The sequence below is a fragment of the Pteronotus mesoamericanus genome, unplaced genomic scaffold (assembly GCF_021234165.1).
Source record: "Pteronotus mesoamericanus isolate MK-2021 breed Mesoamerican mustached bat unplaced genomic scaffold, CSHL_Meso_final scaffold_125, whole genome shotgun sequence".
Lineage (NCBI taxonomy): Eukaryota > Metazoa > Chordata > Mammalia > Chiroptera > Mormoopidae > Pteronotus > Pteronotus mesoamericanus.
In genome coordinates this window covers 213,127-227,703 of record NW_026555304.1, presented here as the reverse complement: position 1 = coordinate 227,703, position 14,577 = coordinate 213,127, and the positions used below count along the sequence as shown (strand labels likewise).

General features: G+C 42.1%; 1 protein-coding gene across 5 annotated transcripts in view; it reads right to left on the bottom strand.

Annotated features, from left to right (window-relative positions):
• IFT88 (intraflagellar transport 88) overlaps window positions 1-14,577 on the bottom strand; it is a 211,100-nt gene that overhangs the window by 17,656 nt on the left and 178,867 nt on the right. For all 5 annotated transcript variants that reach the window (XM_054587970.1, XM_054587966.1, XM_054587968.1 and 2 more), the window contains one exon: window positions 13,365-13,431. In XM_054587970.1, coding sequence (XP_054443945.1) covers window positions 13,365-13,431 — 67 coding nt within the window. The remainder of the gene's footprint in view (window positions 1-13,364; window positions 13,432-14,577) is intronic.

Here is a 14,577-nt window from a genome sequence, read left to right as displayed (position 1 = left end):
CAATGCAACAGATGTGCGGAGACAAAGACATATGGCCCAAATGAAAGAACAGATCAAAACTCCAGAAAAAGAACTAAGTGACAAGGAGATAGCCAACCTATCAGATTCAGAGTTCAAAACACTGATAATCAGGAAGCTCACAGAAATGAGTATGGTCGCAAAATAAAGGAAGAAATGAAGGCTATACAAAACGAAATAAAGGAAAGTTATTTAGGGAACTGACAGTGTAAGGGAAGGAAACCAGGACTTAAATCAATGATTTGGAACAAAAAGGAGAAATAAACATTACATCAGAACAGAATGAAGAAACAAGAATTCAAAAACATGAGGAAAGGCTTAGGAACCTCTGGGACACCTTTAAGTGTTTCAACATCCAAATCATAGGGGTGCCAGAAGGAGAAGAGGAAGAGTAAGAAATTGAAAACTTATCTGAGCAAATAATGAAGGAAAACTGCCCCAGTCTGGCAAAGGAAATAGACTTCCCTGAAGACCAGAAAGCTCAGAGAGTCCCAAAGAAACTGGACCCAAGGAGGAACACACAAAAACACATCATAATTACATTACCCAAGATTAAAGATAAGGAGAGAATCCTAAAAGCAGCAAGGGAAAAGGAGACAGTTACCTACAAAGGAGTTCCCATAAGACTCCTGATTTCTCAAAAGAAACCTTACAGGCAAGAAGGGGCTGGCAAGAAGTTCAAAGTTATGAAAGACAAGGACCTACATCCAAGATTACTCTATCCAGCAAAGCTCTCATTTAGAATGGAAGGGCAGATAAAGTTCTTCCCAGATAAGGTGAAGTTGAAGGAGTTCATCATCACCAAGCCATTCTTATAGGAAATGTTAACAGGACTTATGTAAGAAACAGAGGAAGGTCAAAACTATGAACAGTAAAACGACAACAAACTTAAACTATCAACAACTAAACCTAAAAAAAACAAAAACTAAGCAAACAACTACAACAGGAACAGAATCACAGAAATGGAGATCACATGGAGGGTTATCAGCAGAGCGGGGGAGGGGGAAGAATGGGGGGAAAGGGTTCAGGGAATAAGAATCATAAATGGTAGGTACAAAATAGACAGGGGGAGGTTAAGAATAGTATAGGAAATGGAGAAGGCCAAGAACTTATATGTATGACCAATGGACATGAACTAAGTGGGGGGGGGGGTGCTGGAAGGAGGGGAGGTGCAGGACGGTGTGGGGGATAAAGTGGCGAAAAAATGGGACAAGTGTAATAGCATAACCAATAAAATACACTTTAAAAAAATATACGAGGTCTGTTCGGAAAAAGTCCAGCCATTGTTAATACAACAAGAACAGTTTGTGTGACATGTAACCTGGTAGCCAAGGAGAGTAGACTGGCATGTGCATGCATGAACAATGATTACTTCACTGCACTAGTCAGTGGGGGCAATAGATGCTATTGAGTGAGTATGTGTATTGTGTGGCTGTCGTATTCAAAATAACTGAGTGAGTAGAGCAACAAATGGGTCTGCATCAAATTTTGTGTTAAGCTTGAATATCCCTCTGCGGAAACTATTTGGGTGATTCAGAAGGCTGCAGGTATGGGCGATTGGTGATTGGCAGCTTCATTATGACAACCTGTCCACACATGCATCATGTGCAGTTCTTTTGTAAAACATCAAATCACCCAGGTGACTCAACCCCCCTACAGCCCAGATTTGGTGCCCTCTAACACTGGCTTTTCTCAAAACAAAATCACCTTTTTAAAGGGAAGAGATTTTAGATCATCAATGAGATTCAGCTCATATGATGGGGCAGCTCATGATGACTGTGAGAACTGTGTGAGGTCCCAAGGTACCTACTTGGAAAGGGACTGAGGCATCATCATCCTACGTACAATGTTTCTTCTATCTTGTATCTTCTTCAATAAATGTCTCTATTTTTCATAGCACATAGCTGGATACATTCTGGATAGACCTCACAGATTTTACTCTTTAATACCATCAATGATATTTAAAAATTCTGATGACAATTGTGCTCCGTGGCAGAGGAACAGTAGACATGGTTACCACTATCAGGGCCACCATCTGTGGTTACTTTTATCTGGAACATTTACTATAGTTTCCATGATGACACACTTCTACAACACACTTTTAAAATTCAATAAGCTATCTGGTTTTCCTGCTTGGTTCTTATTGTAATGACTTCAGTCAATACTTTTAAGTGAATACTACTATTTCGTTCACAAAAAAATGAGAAAGAAAGCACATTGTAAAATTGCTATTATTTACTTCTCTCTGGTTGCAAATAAGATTGTTTCTTGGGAGTTGCCTCATTTTTGGCTTTGAGGCTTACAGTGGCAACATAACCCCTCACAGATCAGGCCAAGAAGCAGGATGTGGAACCCAGCACAGGGAGGGAGAAAGGGGCCTATTGTACTGCCACAGTAATGCAACTATGCAGAACACAATTAAACCCAGGATTATTCCCAATAATCATTTAGTTTATTCTCAGCATTTTCTGTCATAAATAATGTGATCAATATGTGAGTCTGTAGTGTGGACCTTCTAAAGGTCTTGAAGAATATTACCAAACACACCCTGTAGGGCCCCACTCCCAACTTCTACCTGCAACATTTAGTCTATAAGGAAGGCCCACCTACTCTCCCCCCATGGATCCTGGAGAACTGGCCTTGATGATTGTACAGGTGAGTTGTATTTCCTTAATTATTGGCAAGGCTATCTACCTACCACCACACACAAGAGAATGGTTGATTCACCACCTTCCTGCATCCTACACTCATCTATCCTTAACCATGGGAACCTGACTTGGATGCAGTGGTACCTTGAGACTGCTGTCACAGTTGGGAAATTGAATGGCCCCCCTTTTTTTTCTTCTTCATGCTCAATTAATCAATACATTAATGATTCTTCAACTCCCTCACCACTTTCCTTAAGTTAGGAGGTCTATCATCAACTGTCCCCATCACTTTTTATTTTTTGAAAGTACTATCCAAAACAAAACCTAAAAAATTCTTCCCACTCCTCAGAGTATTACAAACATAGTTCCCTTACTATTTATTGGGACTTCTGGGCAAGATGGCAGCATAGGTAAACATGGCTTGCCTCCTTGCACAACCATACCAAAATTACAACTATAACATAGAACAACCATCACTCAGAACCATCAGAAATTGATTTGAATGGAAGTCTGACAACTATGGAATTAAGGAAACTACATTCATCCAGACTGGTAGGAGGGGTGGAAACACAGAATGGGCCTGTCCCATAACCATGAGTGGTAGATAAAAATTTGGGAGGGACATCTCAAGAGCAAGGATTTCTAGGTCCACACCAGGAAGCCCAGCCCAGGGTTCCAGTGCCAGGGAGATAAGTTCTCATAACTTCTGACTGCAAAAATCAGCGGGGATTGAGTTGGTGGAAGAGTCCCAAGCACTTCCCCTTAAAGAATCCACACATGTACTTACTTAGACTCATTCCCTCTGACCTCCAGCACTGGGGTAGCAGCTTGAAAGGCACCAGTGGCATATCAAGGAAGTGTCTGGCATCAAGGCAAGAGCTGGGGGCAGCTTTCTCCCAGACCAAAAGGTCGGCAGGGGCCACTCTCTCTTTTCTGAGCCCTCCCCACACAAACTACAGAGCTGGCAGGAGGATGACATCTCTGAGACTCCATCAACTTGGCTAACACTGTTTGCCCCACCTTGGAGATCCACTGTAACTCCATCCCATCCAACTTATGGGCCCACCCAAACTGTTAACCATGGCTTCTCCATATGAATGGCAGGTCTTGGCTTATGTTTTAAACTTCCTAAAACCTATCAAAACCTATCAAATAAGCAACAGCTGGGATCAGTAAGCCCCCAGCCACTGTACCTCTTATTAAGTGGCCCAGGCATAGCACTAGCAGTAGCCAACCTAGATTCGCAGCTTGGGTTCACCTGGGAATCTCCAAACCCAGCACAAGTAGCAGCCATCTCAGATTGCTTTGTAGCTCACATTGGGTAGCCCCAGGCAGAACTCAGCTGGGGGCTGACCTTGGCCTGCACCACCTGGGAAACCTCAGAGCCTGTGTACACTGTGGACAGCTACAAACTAACTTGAAGCACTACCACCCTTACCCTGTGTAGGTGATCCTCCATGGAGGGCAAACGTTGGTGGTCAGTGGTCAAAGCCAGTCCTTGCAGCTGACTGGCCTGGGTAAATCCCTCCCATTGGACCTGCCAACAGCAATCAAGGCTAATCTACAAGAGGAGTATCTACTCAGTCCACAGGAAGGGTGCACTTTGAGTATTCATATTGGGTGATAGAGGAGGCTGTGCTATTGGATCCTACAGGACACCTGCTATGTTAGACCACACTACTAAGACAGGGAGTCACAGCAGCTCTACCGAATACATAGAAACAAACACAGGGAGAATGCCAAAATGAGGAGACAAACATATCCCAAATGAAAGAACAGAAAAAAACCCAGAAAAAGAACTAAGCAAAATGGAGACAAGCAACCTACCAGATGCAGAGTTCAAAACACTGGTTATAGGATGCTCAAGGAACTTAATGAGGACCTCAACAGCATAAAAAAGATAGAGTCAGAAACAAAGGATACATTAATTGTAATAAACAACAATTTACAGGGAAACAACAGTAGAGTGGATGAAGCTGAGAATCAAATCAATGATTTGGATCATAAGGAAGCAAAAAACAGCTAATCAGAATAAGAAGAAGAAAAGAGAACCCCCCCCCCCAAATAAGGATAGTGTAAGCAGCCTCTGCACAACATCAAGAGGTCCAACATTCACATGATAGGGTTGCCAGAAGGAGAAGAGAAAGAGCAAGGAATTGGAAATCTATTTGAAAAAATAATGGAAGAAAATTTCCCTAATTTGGTGAAGAAAATAGACATGGAAGTCCAGGAAACACAGAAAGTCACAAACAAGATGGATGCAAAGAAGCCCACTCCCAGACACATCATAATTAAAATGCCAAAGGTTAAAAAAGAGGGAATCTTAAAAGCAGCAAGAGAAAAGCAGAGAGTTACCTACAGGGAAGTTCCCATAAGAGCTTCAGCTGATTTCTCAAAAGAAACTTTGCAGGCTAGAAGGGATTGGCAAGAAATATGTAAAGTCATGAAAAGCAGAGACCTACAGACAAGATTGCTCTACCAAGTAAAGCAATCATTTATTATTGAGTGGAAGATAAAGAGCTTCACAGACAAGAAAAAAACTAAAGGAGTTCATCATCACCAAACCATTGTTACATGAAATGTTAAAGGGACTTATTGAAGAAAAACAAGATCAAACTATGACAAAACGGTAATAAATACATATCTATCAGCAATTGAGTCCAAAAAACAAAGTAAGCAAACAAGAAGAAGAGAGGCAGAATCATGGGTATGGAGAACATTTTGATGGTTGACAAATGGGAGGGGAGTGTGGGGGAATGGCAAAGAGGTGAGGGGATTAAGAAGTACAAATTGGTAGGCAAAGAATAGCCATGTGGGTGTAAAGAACAATATAGGAAATGGAGTAGCCAAAGAACCTTTATGCATGACTCATGGACATGAACAATGGTGTGGGAAGTGCCTGCGGGACTGGGGGTTGCTGGGTGGAGGGGGACAAAGGGGAAAAAATTAGGGCAACTGCAATACCATAATCAATAAAATATAATGAAAAAAACATAGTGCCCTAACTCTTTCAAATCTCTTCTTAAATGATTCTTTTTTGGTGAACTACAAACTCTGATTTCACTCTCCATTAGACATCTAAAATTTTTTTTGGTCTCTGTGTCTTTCATACCCAGGATGATATTCAGTTTAGCACCAACTAAGATGCAGTCACTAAGGAAATTACTCTCACTCCATAAGGTTGAAGGAATTTTTGTTTGTTAGAGACACAAATGAACTTCAGACAGCACATCTGAGCCCTTTCTCATGAATCTACTGTCCAAATTATTTCATAGCACAACTTGCAATGACCTACCCTTTGTCATGAGGAAGCCAACCTTCCTTTGCCCTGTCCCTTTTGAGAGCTAAGTGGACATGGATCTGAAGACCCCTCCCAGTCTTGCACCAGAGGAAGTCATGGCCTGTCAGCACAGGGCCATGGGTCAGACCCAGCTGTGCTCTGAGAACATCAGCTCATGCTTACTCAAGGCTCAATTTTACTGCAAGGCTCAGTTTTTCTGCACTGCTCACTCCATTTGTTTATCTGATTGTATTATCACTCATCAAAACCGGAGAGGTCAGCTCTGACAGTCACTGTAACAGGCAACACTCAGAGCAGAGGGAGCCTGTGGAGGGATCAGAAAGTATGGAAGAAAAGTAGATAATTTATTTTATTTTTACTAGACTTCATATCCTAAATGCTTAACTCAGCATTTGGCATGTAAAAAGGATATGGGAGAAGAAGCTGGAAGAGAATAGGTATTTCTTTAGTAACCATGATGGTCAGGAACTTGATAAAGGCTTATTTGTTGATAGAAAGGCAGAAAAACAGGAAGGTGCCAATTTTATGTATAAACTATGCATACATATGTATATATTCATAGATATATGTGACATATTTTACATATTTCATCACATTGAAATATGTATAGTACACATATCTGTAAAATTTTTAGACTGGATTTTCTGTGCTTTCTGTAATTTGCATTTGATGGAAATTCTGAAAGAGGTGCTTGATAAATGTTTTGATTAACTGCATCATTACTGGAATAAATGCTCTACTTTCCAAATTGGTAACTTCAAAAACCAACACTCATTTGTAGATATAATTTCTAGTATTTTTGCTAAAAACCCTCTTTTGTAAACAGAAAGACAACGGTCCATGTGCTGACACCGACCTTCATGCACAGATATACAAAAGCTGCAGTGTCAGGAAAAAACCAAGAACAAACTCAAGGTCATACATCACGCAGAGGTGCACATGGACCCTAACTATACCCAGAGGTGGACACTAGTTTTCGGGTACTGCCCACATTCTTCTTTGTCAAAGGAATCACCCTTGCCAGTACTTCTGTTGGGAACTACTTTGCATGGTATTGGAAACTGTAGCCTTGCATAAGCAAGGCCTTGAAAGAGGCCTATAAGTCTTGACTGGAATGCCGGGAACGCAGGAGGGAGGCATGATCTGATGTTAGCACCAAGGGTGCCTGAGGGTGCCCATGGGAAATCAGGCCTGAAGAATGCTTTGTACCCTTTGAAGCTTGCTTTGCTTTGTATAGCTCTGTTAATATAAACCAGATGTTTAAGCTCCAAACAGAAGGAGTGAATTTCTGAATTTGGGAGCCATACCTTAATGACCACCTGGCATCAGCATATCTAACAGACGCTGGACCTGAGGCAAATCTCTGTGTTCCTTCAATTGTTATCTATGAACCGTATCTGTTTTCTGTAACTATCGCCTTTAGGCATTGATTGATAAGCTTTGCATGCATGCTGTATATCCCTGCATATGCCATTTCCGATAAAAGCCACCTCAGGGAAGGGTTTGGGGCATTCTCCATTAGAGGGATACAGCACCCCCTTTCCTGTCAGACTGATTGTGCATGGGATGACTCATTTCTTTGTCCACAACTGCACTGTGGACAAAGAAAGCTGCGGGATGGGGTCTCCCTCCTACTTCCATATGTAAACTCAGCTTCTCCTCTCAACATCCCTACCACGTAGGGCCTATGTTCACTCCCATTTGGCTGAGGAGGAGACTATGAAAAAAGAATTAAGTAACTTGCCCAAAGTCAAATAAGATGTGGTAATTTGAAAAAGGGAGTACATGGATGCTGAATGATATCAGGACTGAGGAACTAACTACAATGATCTCAAAATTAGGGCAGTAACCTAAAGGGTAGAGGGAAGGAGCACCTTCTGTTGACATGATGTCTCATCATTCTGTTATTCTGTGTGGACAATTTGGAGGTGGCTGAGCTATAAAGAGCGGAGATCATTTTAAGAGGAAAAGTTCAATGACAGAGAGTCTCGTTGCACAGCCGTACACATGGATTAGATAGCTGCGACTGGTGCTTTGGTCAAAGGAAATTCCTGAGCCCCACCTGTCACGACCAAGAACATTCATGGAGAGCTGGGTGTATAGCAGGAATCAGCTAAGTATAATCTGTGGGCCCAACCTGGCCCACACCTGTTTTTGTGTGCCTAGTGAGTTGACAACGATTTATAGTGGTTGGGAAAAAAGCTAAAGAAGAATTAAATTTTGTGGCACATGACATTTACATGACATTCAGAATTCACTGCCTGAATATGAAGTGTGAGACCCAGCCATGCCCATCCACTTACATGCTATCTATGCTGTCTTGAATCCCAGTGGATGAGAGGACATGGCCCTTGAGCCTCAACCACCTACCACCTGGGCCTCTATGGGAAGTGTGCTGATGCCCAGCTTAGTGAGCGACTGTGGCAGAAGACTGGTGACACGGTAGCAGATAAGAGCAAGAGGGTGGACTAACAGACACATCGCTTCACGCTCAGACACTAAATATGCTGGTGCTACTGTGATACTGCTAACTATCTTCTAATAGTCATTACTAACAAAGTTCAGTGTGGTACTGTCAAGCTTGGAAGTGTGCAGCAGCCAGGGTGTCCAGCACTGTTCCTCCTGAGATTTCCACGATGAAGCGGATGCCTCCATGGGATGGAGCTGATGGGAGTGACACTCTTGGGATGTAGGAGCCCCCAGCCCCACCAGTGTTTGAAGACTTTTTTCACCCCCCACAGACTCACTGTCTTCTCTCAAGAGATTACCTACATTCTGTTTATTTGATTCTCGGAATTTGGCTATACTCACATAGACTTTCTATCTCCCCTCCTTAGATAGTGATCTTTTGTCCCTTCATAGGTGGAGGACACTGTGACACACTGGGGCCCAGCAAAAATATGCAAAGGTATTCTAGGCAAAGAACTTGCCCACCCTTGACTATAGTTGTAAAACAAAACATTGATTTTTAAGATTAAAAAAAATGTGGTTACAATGTACTTTATAAAATATGTTCTTCAAAAAGTTGAACTTAAAGTGAATTTCTGTTCACTGAGTCATAATATCCTATAATTTTCATTATAAAATTATTTTTGGTGTAAAACTGAGATACACTTTCGTAGGAAAAAAAGTTTGCACTCAAGACATAAAAAACTAAAAATGCAGCAAACCATTAAGTTTCACATAGAGTTAACAAAAAACAATTTTAAAATGTAACCTTAACATCACAGCACTGAAAATGAGTCACAAATGCCAGCATCATGCTAAAGGACTGATGCCGTATGGAAGGCTCTGTGTCTCGAGGACAGGGACACATGAGAAGCAGAGGTGGTCTGTGGTTTCCTGGCTTTTGAATGTAGCCAGTGCGCAACACAAGAGCTCAGTCACTGCTCTTGTCCACTTTATCCCCGTGTGCTGAGCATGTGCTCACTATTGAGACTGCACTTAGAGGACACAGCTCTCCTTGTGGGAGCCGACTTAATTTCTCTTCTGAACCGATTGACGTTTGGCACTGAGCTGCTAAAACCTTAACCCAAAATTGTGCATTTAAAAGGGAACTACATCATTACTTCAAAGAGTTATAACAAGTTCAACTCATTTAAGTTAATTCTATTTTAAAAACAAATTAGTGTGCTGACAATCCTGGAATGGATATGCAAAATTCTACACCAGGCAGCACTGCCTTTCAATGAGGTTTGTAACAGCCACACTTACTCAGCACCATTGCATGCCCAGGGCAGTGAGGCCCTCTGTGGGTTGTGCACACCAGCTTGGCTCTGACAGATCCAGGACAAGAGGCTGAGGTTGAATCAATAGACTGCCACACACTGTGGTTTAAATTTGGTGATTTATAGACACTCTGTCGCATTGAATCTTGTATCATCTCACTGAAGATACAGCAGTGGTTCTCAAAGTGTGGTCCCAGTGCCAGCAGCATCAGCTGGGACTGTGTCAGAAATGCAGATTCCTGGCCCATCACAGACTGACTGACTCACGTGAAGAGGAAAGAAGCTGAGGTTTACTGAGAAAATTAACAGCAAAAACCAGGCTGCCAGGAGACTAGTCTAATCCATAAAAAAGAACAATTCCTAAGGGTCTTTGAGCATATCAGAAATAGCTATTTGACAACATATAAACAAATGATGATGCATTTTAGCTCCCCATGGTCCTCTTTCGTGGGCAATGCTCTAGAAGTCAAGTAGCAGGCATTGCCATTGAATTATTATACTTAATAATTTATGATACTAGCTTATGGCTGGCTTCATTTGGATTCACACAGTTCTCCTAATTGAACTGTGCATCTAATCCAGGCCGAAGGGCCAAATATTTCCATGTTAAGCTAGAAATGTGCATGTTTAGGTTTTATAGGTTAGAGGTGGAGATGGGTGATATTGGGGCTCCTTTTTACATAGAGGTTTGTCCTGGGAATTCCTGAACGACAAGTGGATATGGGACAGCCCTGTGGAGTAACTGGTGCTAGTATGGAGTGTGGGTGCATCCAGTGTGCTGTGGGGTGCTGGGGGACACAAGGGGAGAGAGAGGAGACAGTAAGAGAGGGGTCCACAGCATGGATTGCTCAGACTTTGAAGCCAGAGACAGCCTTACCCTGAGCCTGTGCTGAGGACTGGAGGGAACAGGCAGAAAACATGATTCCTGTCATCAAAGAGGCCTCCAACCTGGGCTTCAGGATGAAGGGAAGAAACAAGGAACAGAAAGGCAAATGGTGGGGAAAGTGGGCAACACCCCTGGGAAGGAACTGTTTAGTGCCAAGAGAACGGGAACATGAAATTCAGCTCGTAAAAATGCGTCCACTCCACAGTTTCTTTTCTCAAATGCCATGGTGTGAGAAAGAGTTTATCTGTGCACTACAACTGACTATTTGTACTGGATGCAAGTGGACTGGATGAAGGGAGGAAAACTTACTAAAGAACAAGAGCAAACAGCAGCAGGGAGTCCAGGACCAGGAGGTGGCTTCCTAACCCAGGCCTCTCTGCACACAGTGTCAGATCAGGCAGCTGCTTCTCCTACATGTCAGCCTTGGTTTCACCAACCAGACTGTCTTGCCCTGAGGTGCAGCCCGATCCCAGAAGTATTAAGAGAAAGGTCCTCTAGGGAGGCTGAGCAGCACTTCATGTCAGAGGACCTGTTACCTTAGTGGCCCTTGAGGTGCACCTTGATTTTCTCGTGTTTCCAAGAGGCAGGACATTGGAGTCGGCCTGGGGATACTTTCTTGGGGCTCTGGTTAAGTCCCAACCTACTCAACTGTTCTGGGCCTGCCCTGGTATCTCGTTAGGAGGTCCTGATGTTTCTGAAGCAGATTTTCAAAGTGAATACATCGGGGTTAACGCTGGAGATATTTCATGAGGTACCAGGGAAGGCTGAGAACTTCCCACAAGGCTGCTGCTGCTGCCTTTAGGGAGGGACTTGGTTGGTGACTCTGAACTTTAGATTTTTAGAGGAAGTGTAGGATCCTTAGAGGATGGGGAATCTGGTCCCAGAATTTTAGTAAATAACGAACACTTTCCTAGGGATTATTCAAAACAACTATTCTCTAATGGGACACTCAATGTCAAAAGAGCTCATATCCGGGATGATTGCTTCCTAAGAGCAAGGGCACAGCAGCAGCAGCAACTTTCCAGGGCTGCTCTAGCTAAAGCGCAACTCCTGACTCACTGACTTCTCGGATGGTAAAGCATTCCATACAGGTCCATGATCCCTCATCCACAATTCCAAATAAAGAGATCTGAAAGTCACACGTTCAGGTGGCAGTATGGAAACTTCTTGGACATAAAACCTAACTTGCCCTGAAAGTTAGGTGATTTTTAGCCTCATGTGAATTCCATGCTCTATGGCTAATGCACCATATTACTTTTCTAAACTCCAAAAAATGCTAAATTCCATAGTACACCTTGCTCTAGAGGCTTGGAGACAGGCTGTGGGCTCGGATTGCTGTCTTAGGCTTATAGACAACTGCAGTGGCCCGCTTCTCAGACCCAGGATGCAGTTAAATCCAACCCCAGACAGTCAAAAGAATATGGTGAAACAAGAGTGGGGGTGGGGTAGTGGCAAACTGAGGTACAGCTGAGGGCTGGGGGCCAGTATGGAGACACTGGTATCTATCGTGAACAGGAGTCTGATGAGACAGGAAACGGCTGCTCCTTGAGCAACAGTTCCTGTGACCTGAAGGTTAGTCAGTCAGAGTGAGGAGGTTCAGGGGACTGGTGGTAGACTGAGCCTTGGAGGGTCAGGCTGTCTTGCTAGAGCCAGAGGCACTGATGACTAACCACCTAATCTCCTTGGTGAAGCAGAACTCTGACTTCTAGCAAGAGTCTTTGTCCCCGGTGTAGTTGCCAGCCATGAATCTTAGAAAACACAGGTGCCTATCTCGGTGGGGGCAGCCCCCTCAGCACTAGAACCTCATGTGTCTTTCCAGCTAGATTAGAATTTTCTAGAGCACAGGGGTCACTGTTTTACTCATCCCTGTGTCTTTGGCACTAAACACAGTTTTGGGCATCAAAGACACATCTAGTAAACGTTGTGAATTAATGAAAGGCCTGTCTAACTAAGGGTCACATTTTGCTCACCCTGACTCCTAGATCATAGACAGGTATGACAGAATGTAGCTGGGCAGTTGTACAGATTGGGTCACATATGCACAACCCTGCTAAGTACAGATGTCAGAGAATGGAGCTGCATTTATTTGTCCCATTTGGCATTTAGTTTTCTCATAGTTTCTTTAAAACCACATTTCTATTAAGTTTAACTTCGACTATCCCCTGAAGTGGAGGAGCAAGATAGACTTTGTTGATGGGAAAAGGGAAGGAAGACTTGCCAAATAAACCTCACTAAGTAATGACATCATGGGCAGTTACAGAGTCAAGGACTTCAGAGATGCAAACAACTTTAGAAATCACCTAAATCCTGCAGCATTTAGGATTGCTCCAAAGACACCTGGTTGTCATGATCAAGACAAGAATGAGAACCATGTCCCTCAGGTCCCAGACTGGCATTGTTTTCTACACTGAAGACCCAGGACTGTCTGCATCCTATAAGACCATCTTACTTCTCATGGTACTTCCTTAAAATGTAAGTTTACAAATTTTACACAGTAAAACCTCTTTAGTATGGCTATCTATAATAATTTATCCAACCTGAACTCATTTGTTATGCAATTGGCAGAAACAGGTATGGTTAAGAACTAAAACTGCTAATATTTATGCTCAATTTGCATATCAGACTGACTGCCTACAAAATTAGTTCAAATAAGTGAGGTTTTACTGTGTATACAACACACAAGCACACAGACAAACAGATAAAAGACATTTTTGGATTGTTTTAAAATGTTTCCAGAAGCCCATGTACTAATCCAGAACTTCAAGATGACAGAATATACTTACCACTGCCAGCACTACTTTCTTTCTTGCCACGGGAACCTCCGCTGCCATCTCTGCCAGACTTTATGCGCTGGAACAACAAGAAGATGTCTTTAAAAGAATAACTGATATTCCTTCAAAGTTGAATGTAACTAAATGTTGATTTTTTAAGTTACTATTACTATGTAACTCTGAAGACTTACTTCTCCTACTTCTTGAAAGCTGGGGTCAAATTGATTGTTACCTGAGTTGGTTCTATAGAAATAAAAACTACATTGTTTTGAAACCCAGAGATTCAAAGCCTGCCTTCCAACATGCTGAGTGACCAGTCCTTGTCAAATGGCACTTACACTTCAAACTGCAATGTAACCTCCACTATTACAAACATCCTAAAAACCAAATATTCTCTTAATGCAAAGTTCAGGTTTAAACAAAATCATTAAGGGCGGGGCGGCGGGGGGGGGGGAGGAAAGAGAGTTTGTAAAAAGGCTATTTCCTGCATTTGTCCTACTCTGCAATGACTGGACCTAAACCATTACAGGGGGAAAAGGCAAACTGGTTTTTGAAATTTAACTTCTATAGTAAATGCACTATTAAAATCTCAGAAATGCCTAATCTGTTGAACAGTACTTTCTTAGACACAAACTCCCCCTTAAAACACAAGAAATCCCAAGCTGTGACATTCTTAGGTTTCCTTTTATATTTTATTGTTATTTGCGTTCTTCTTCAGTGTTAGAATTTTTGTATCAACACAGAAACTGTCTCAGTCGCATTGCAAGATTGTTTAGATACATTGTAGTGAACAGAAACACACAGCTTCTGGTAAATATTTTCTGTACAATTGAATAAAAAAATGTTTAATACAGGCTGATGTCTTATTTAGATCTTTAACTATAGAAATATAATTTTGTATTTAATTCAAAGGACAAATTATTTATTTGCTCAATGCTGACAACTCCCCAGATATTAATAAATTACCAGTTCATGGATGAGGTTATTGACTTTATGGTCTGCTGGGAAGAAAAATATTCCCTGCAATAATTCAGGACTTATTTCTATAAAGTGAAACATTCCCCTAAAACCTAAGGTTTTAAAATATGGAAAAATATTCAAGTTTTGTTCCATTAAAAAAAAAACAAAGAAACCTCTCTTGAAACGCCGCCTCTTCCTTTGCCTTTATATACAAAGAAAATCTAAAAATTATGAGCAAAACTAAAACTGAAACATTTATAATCGA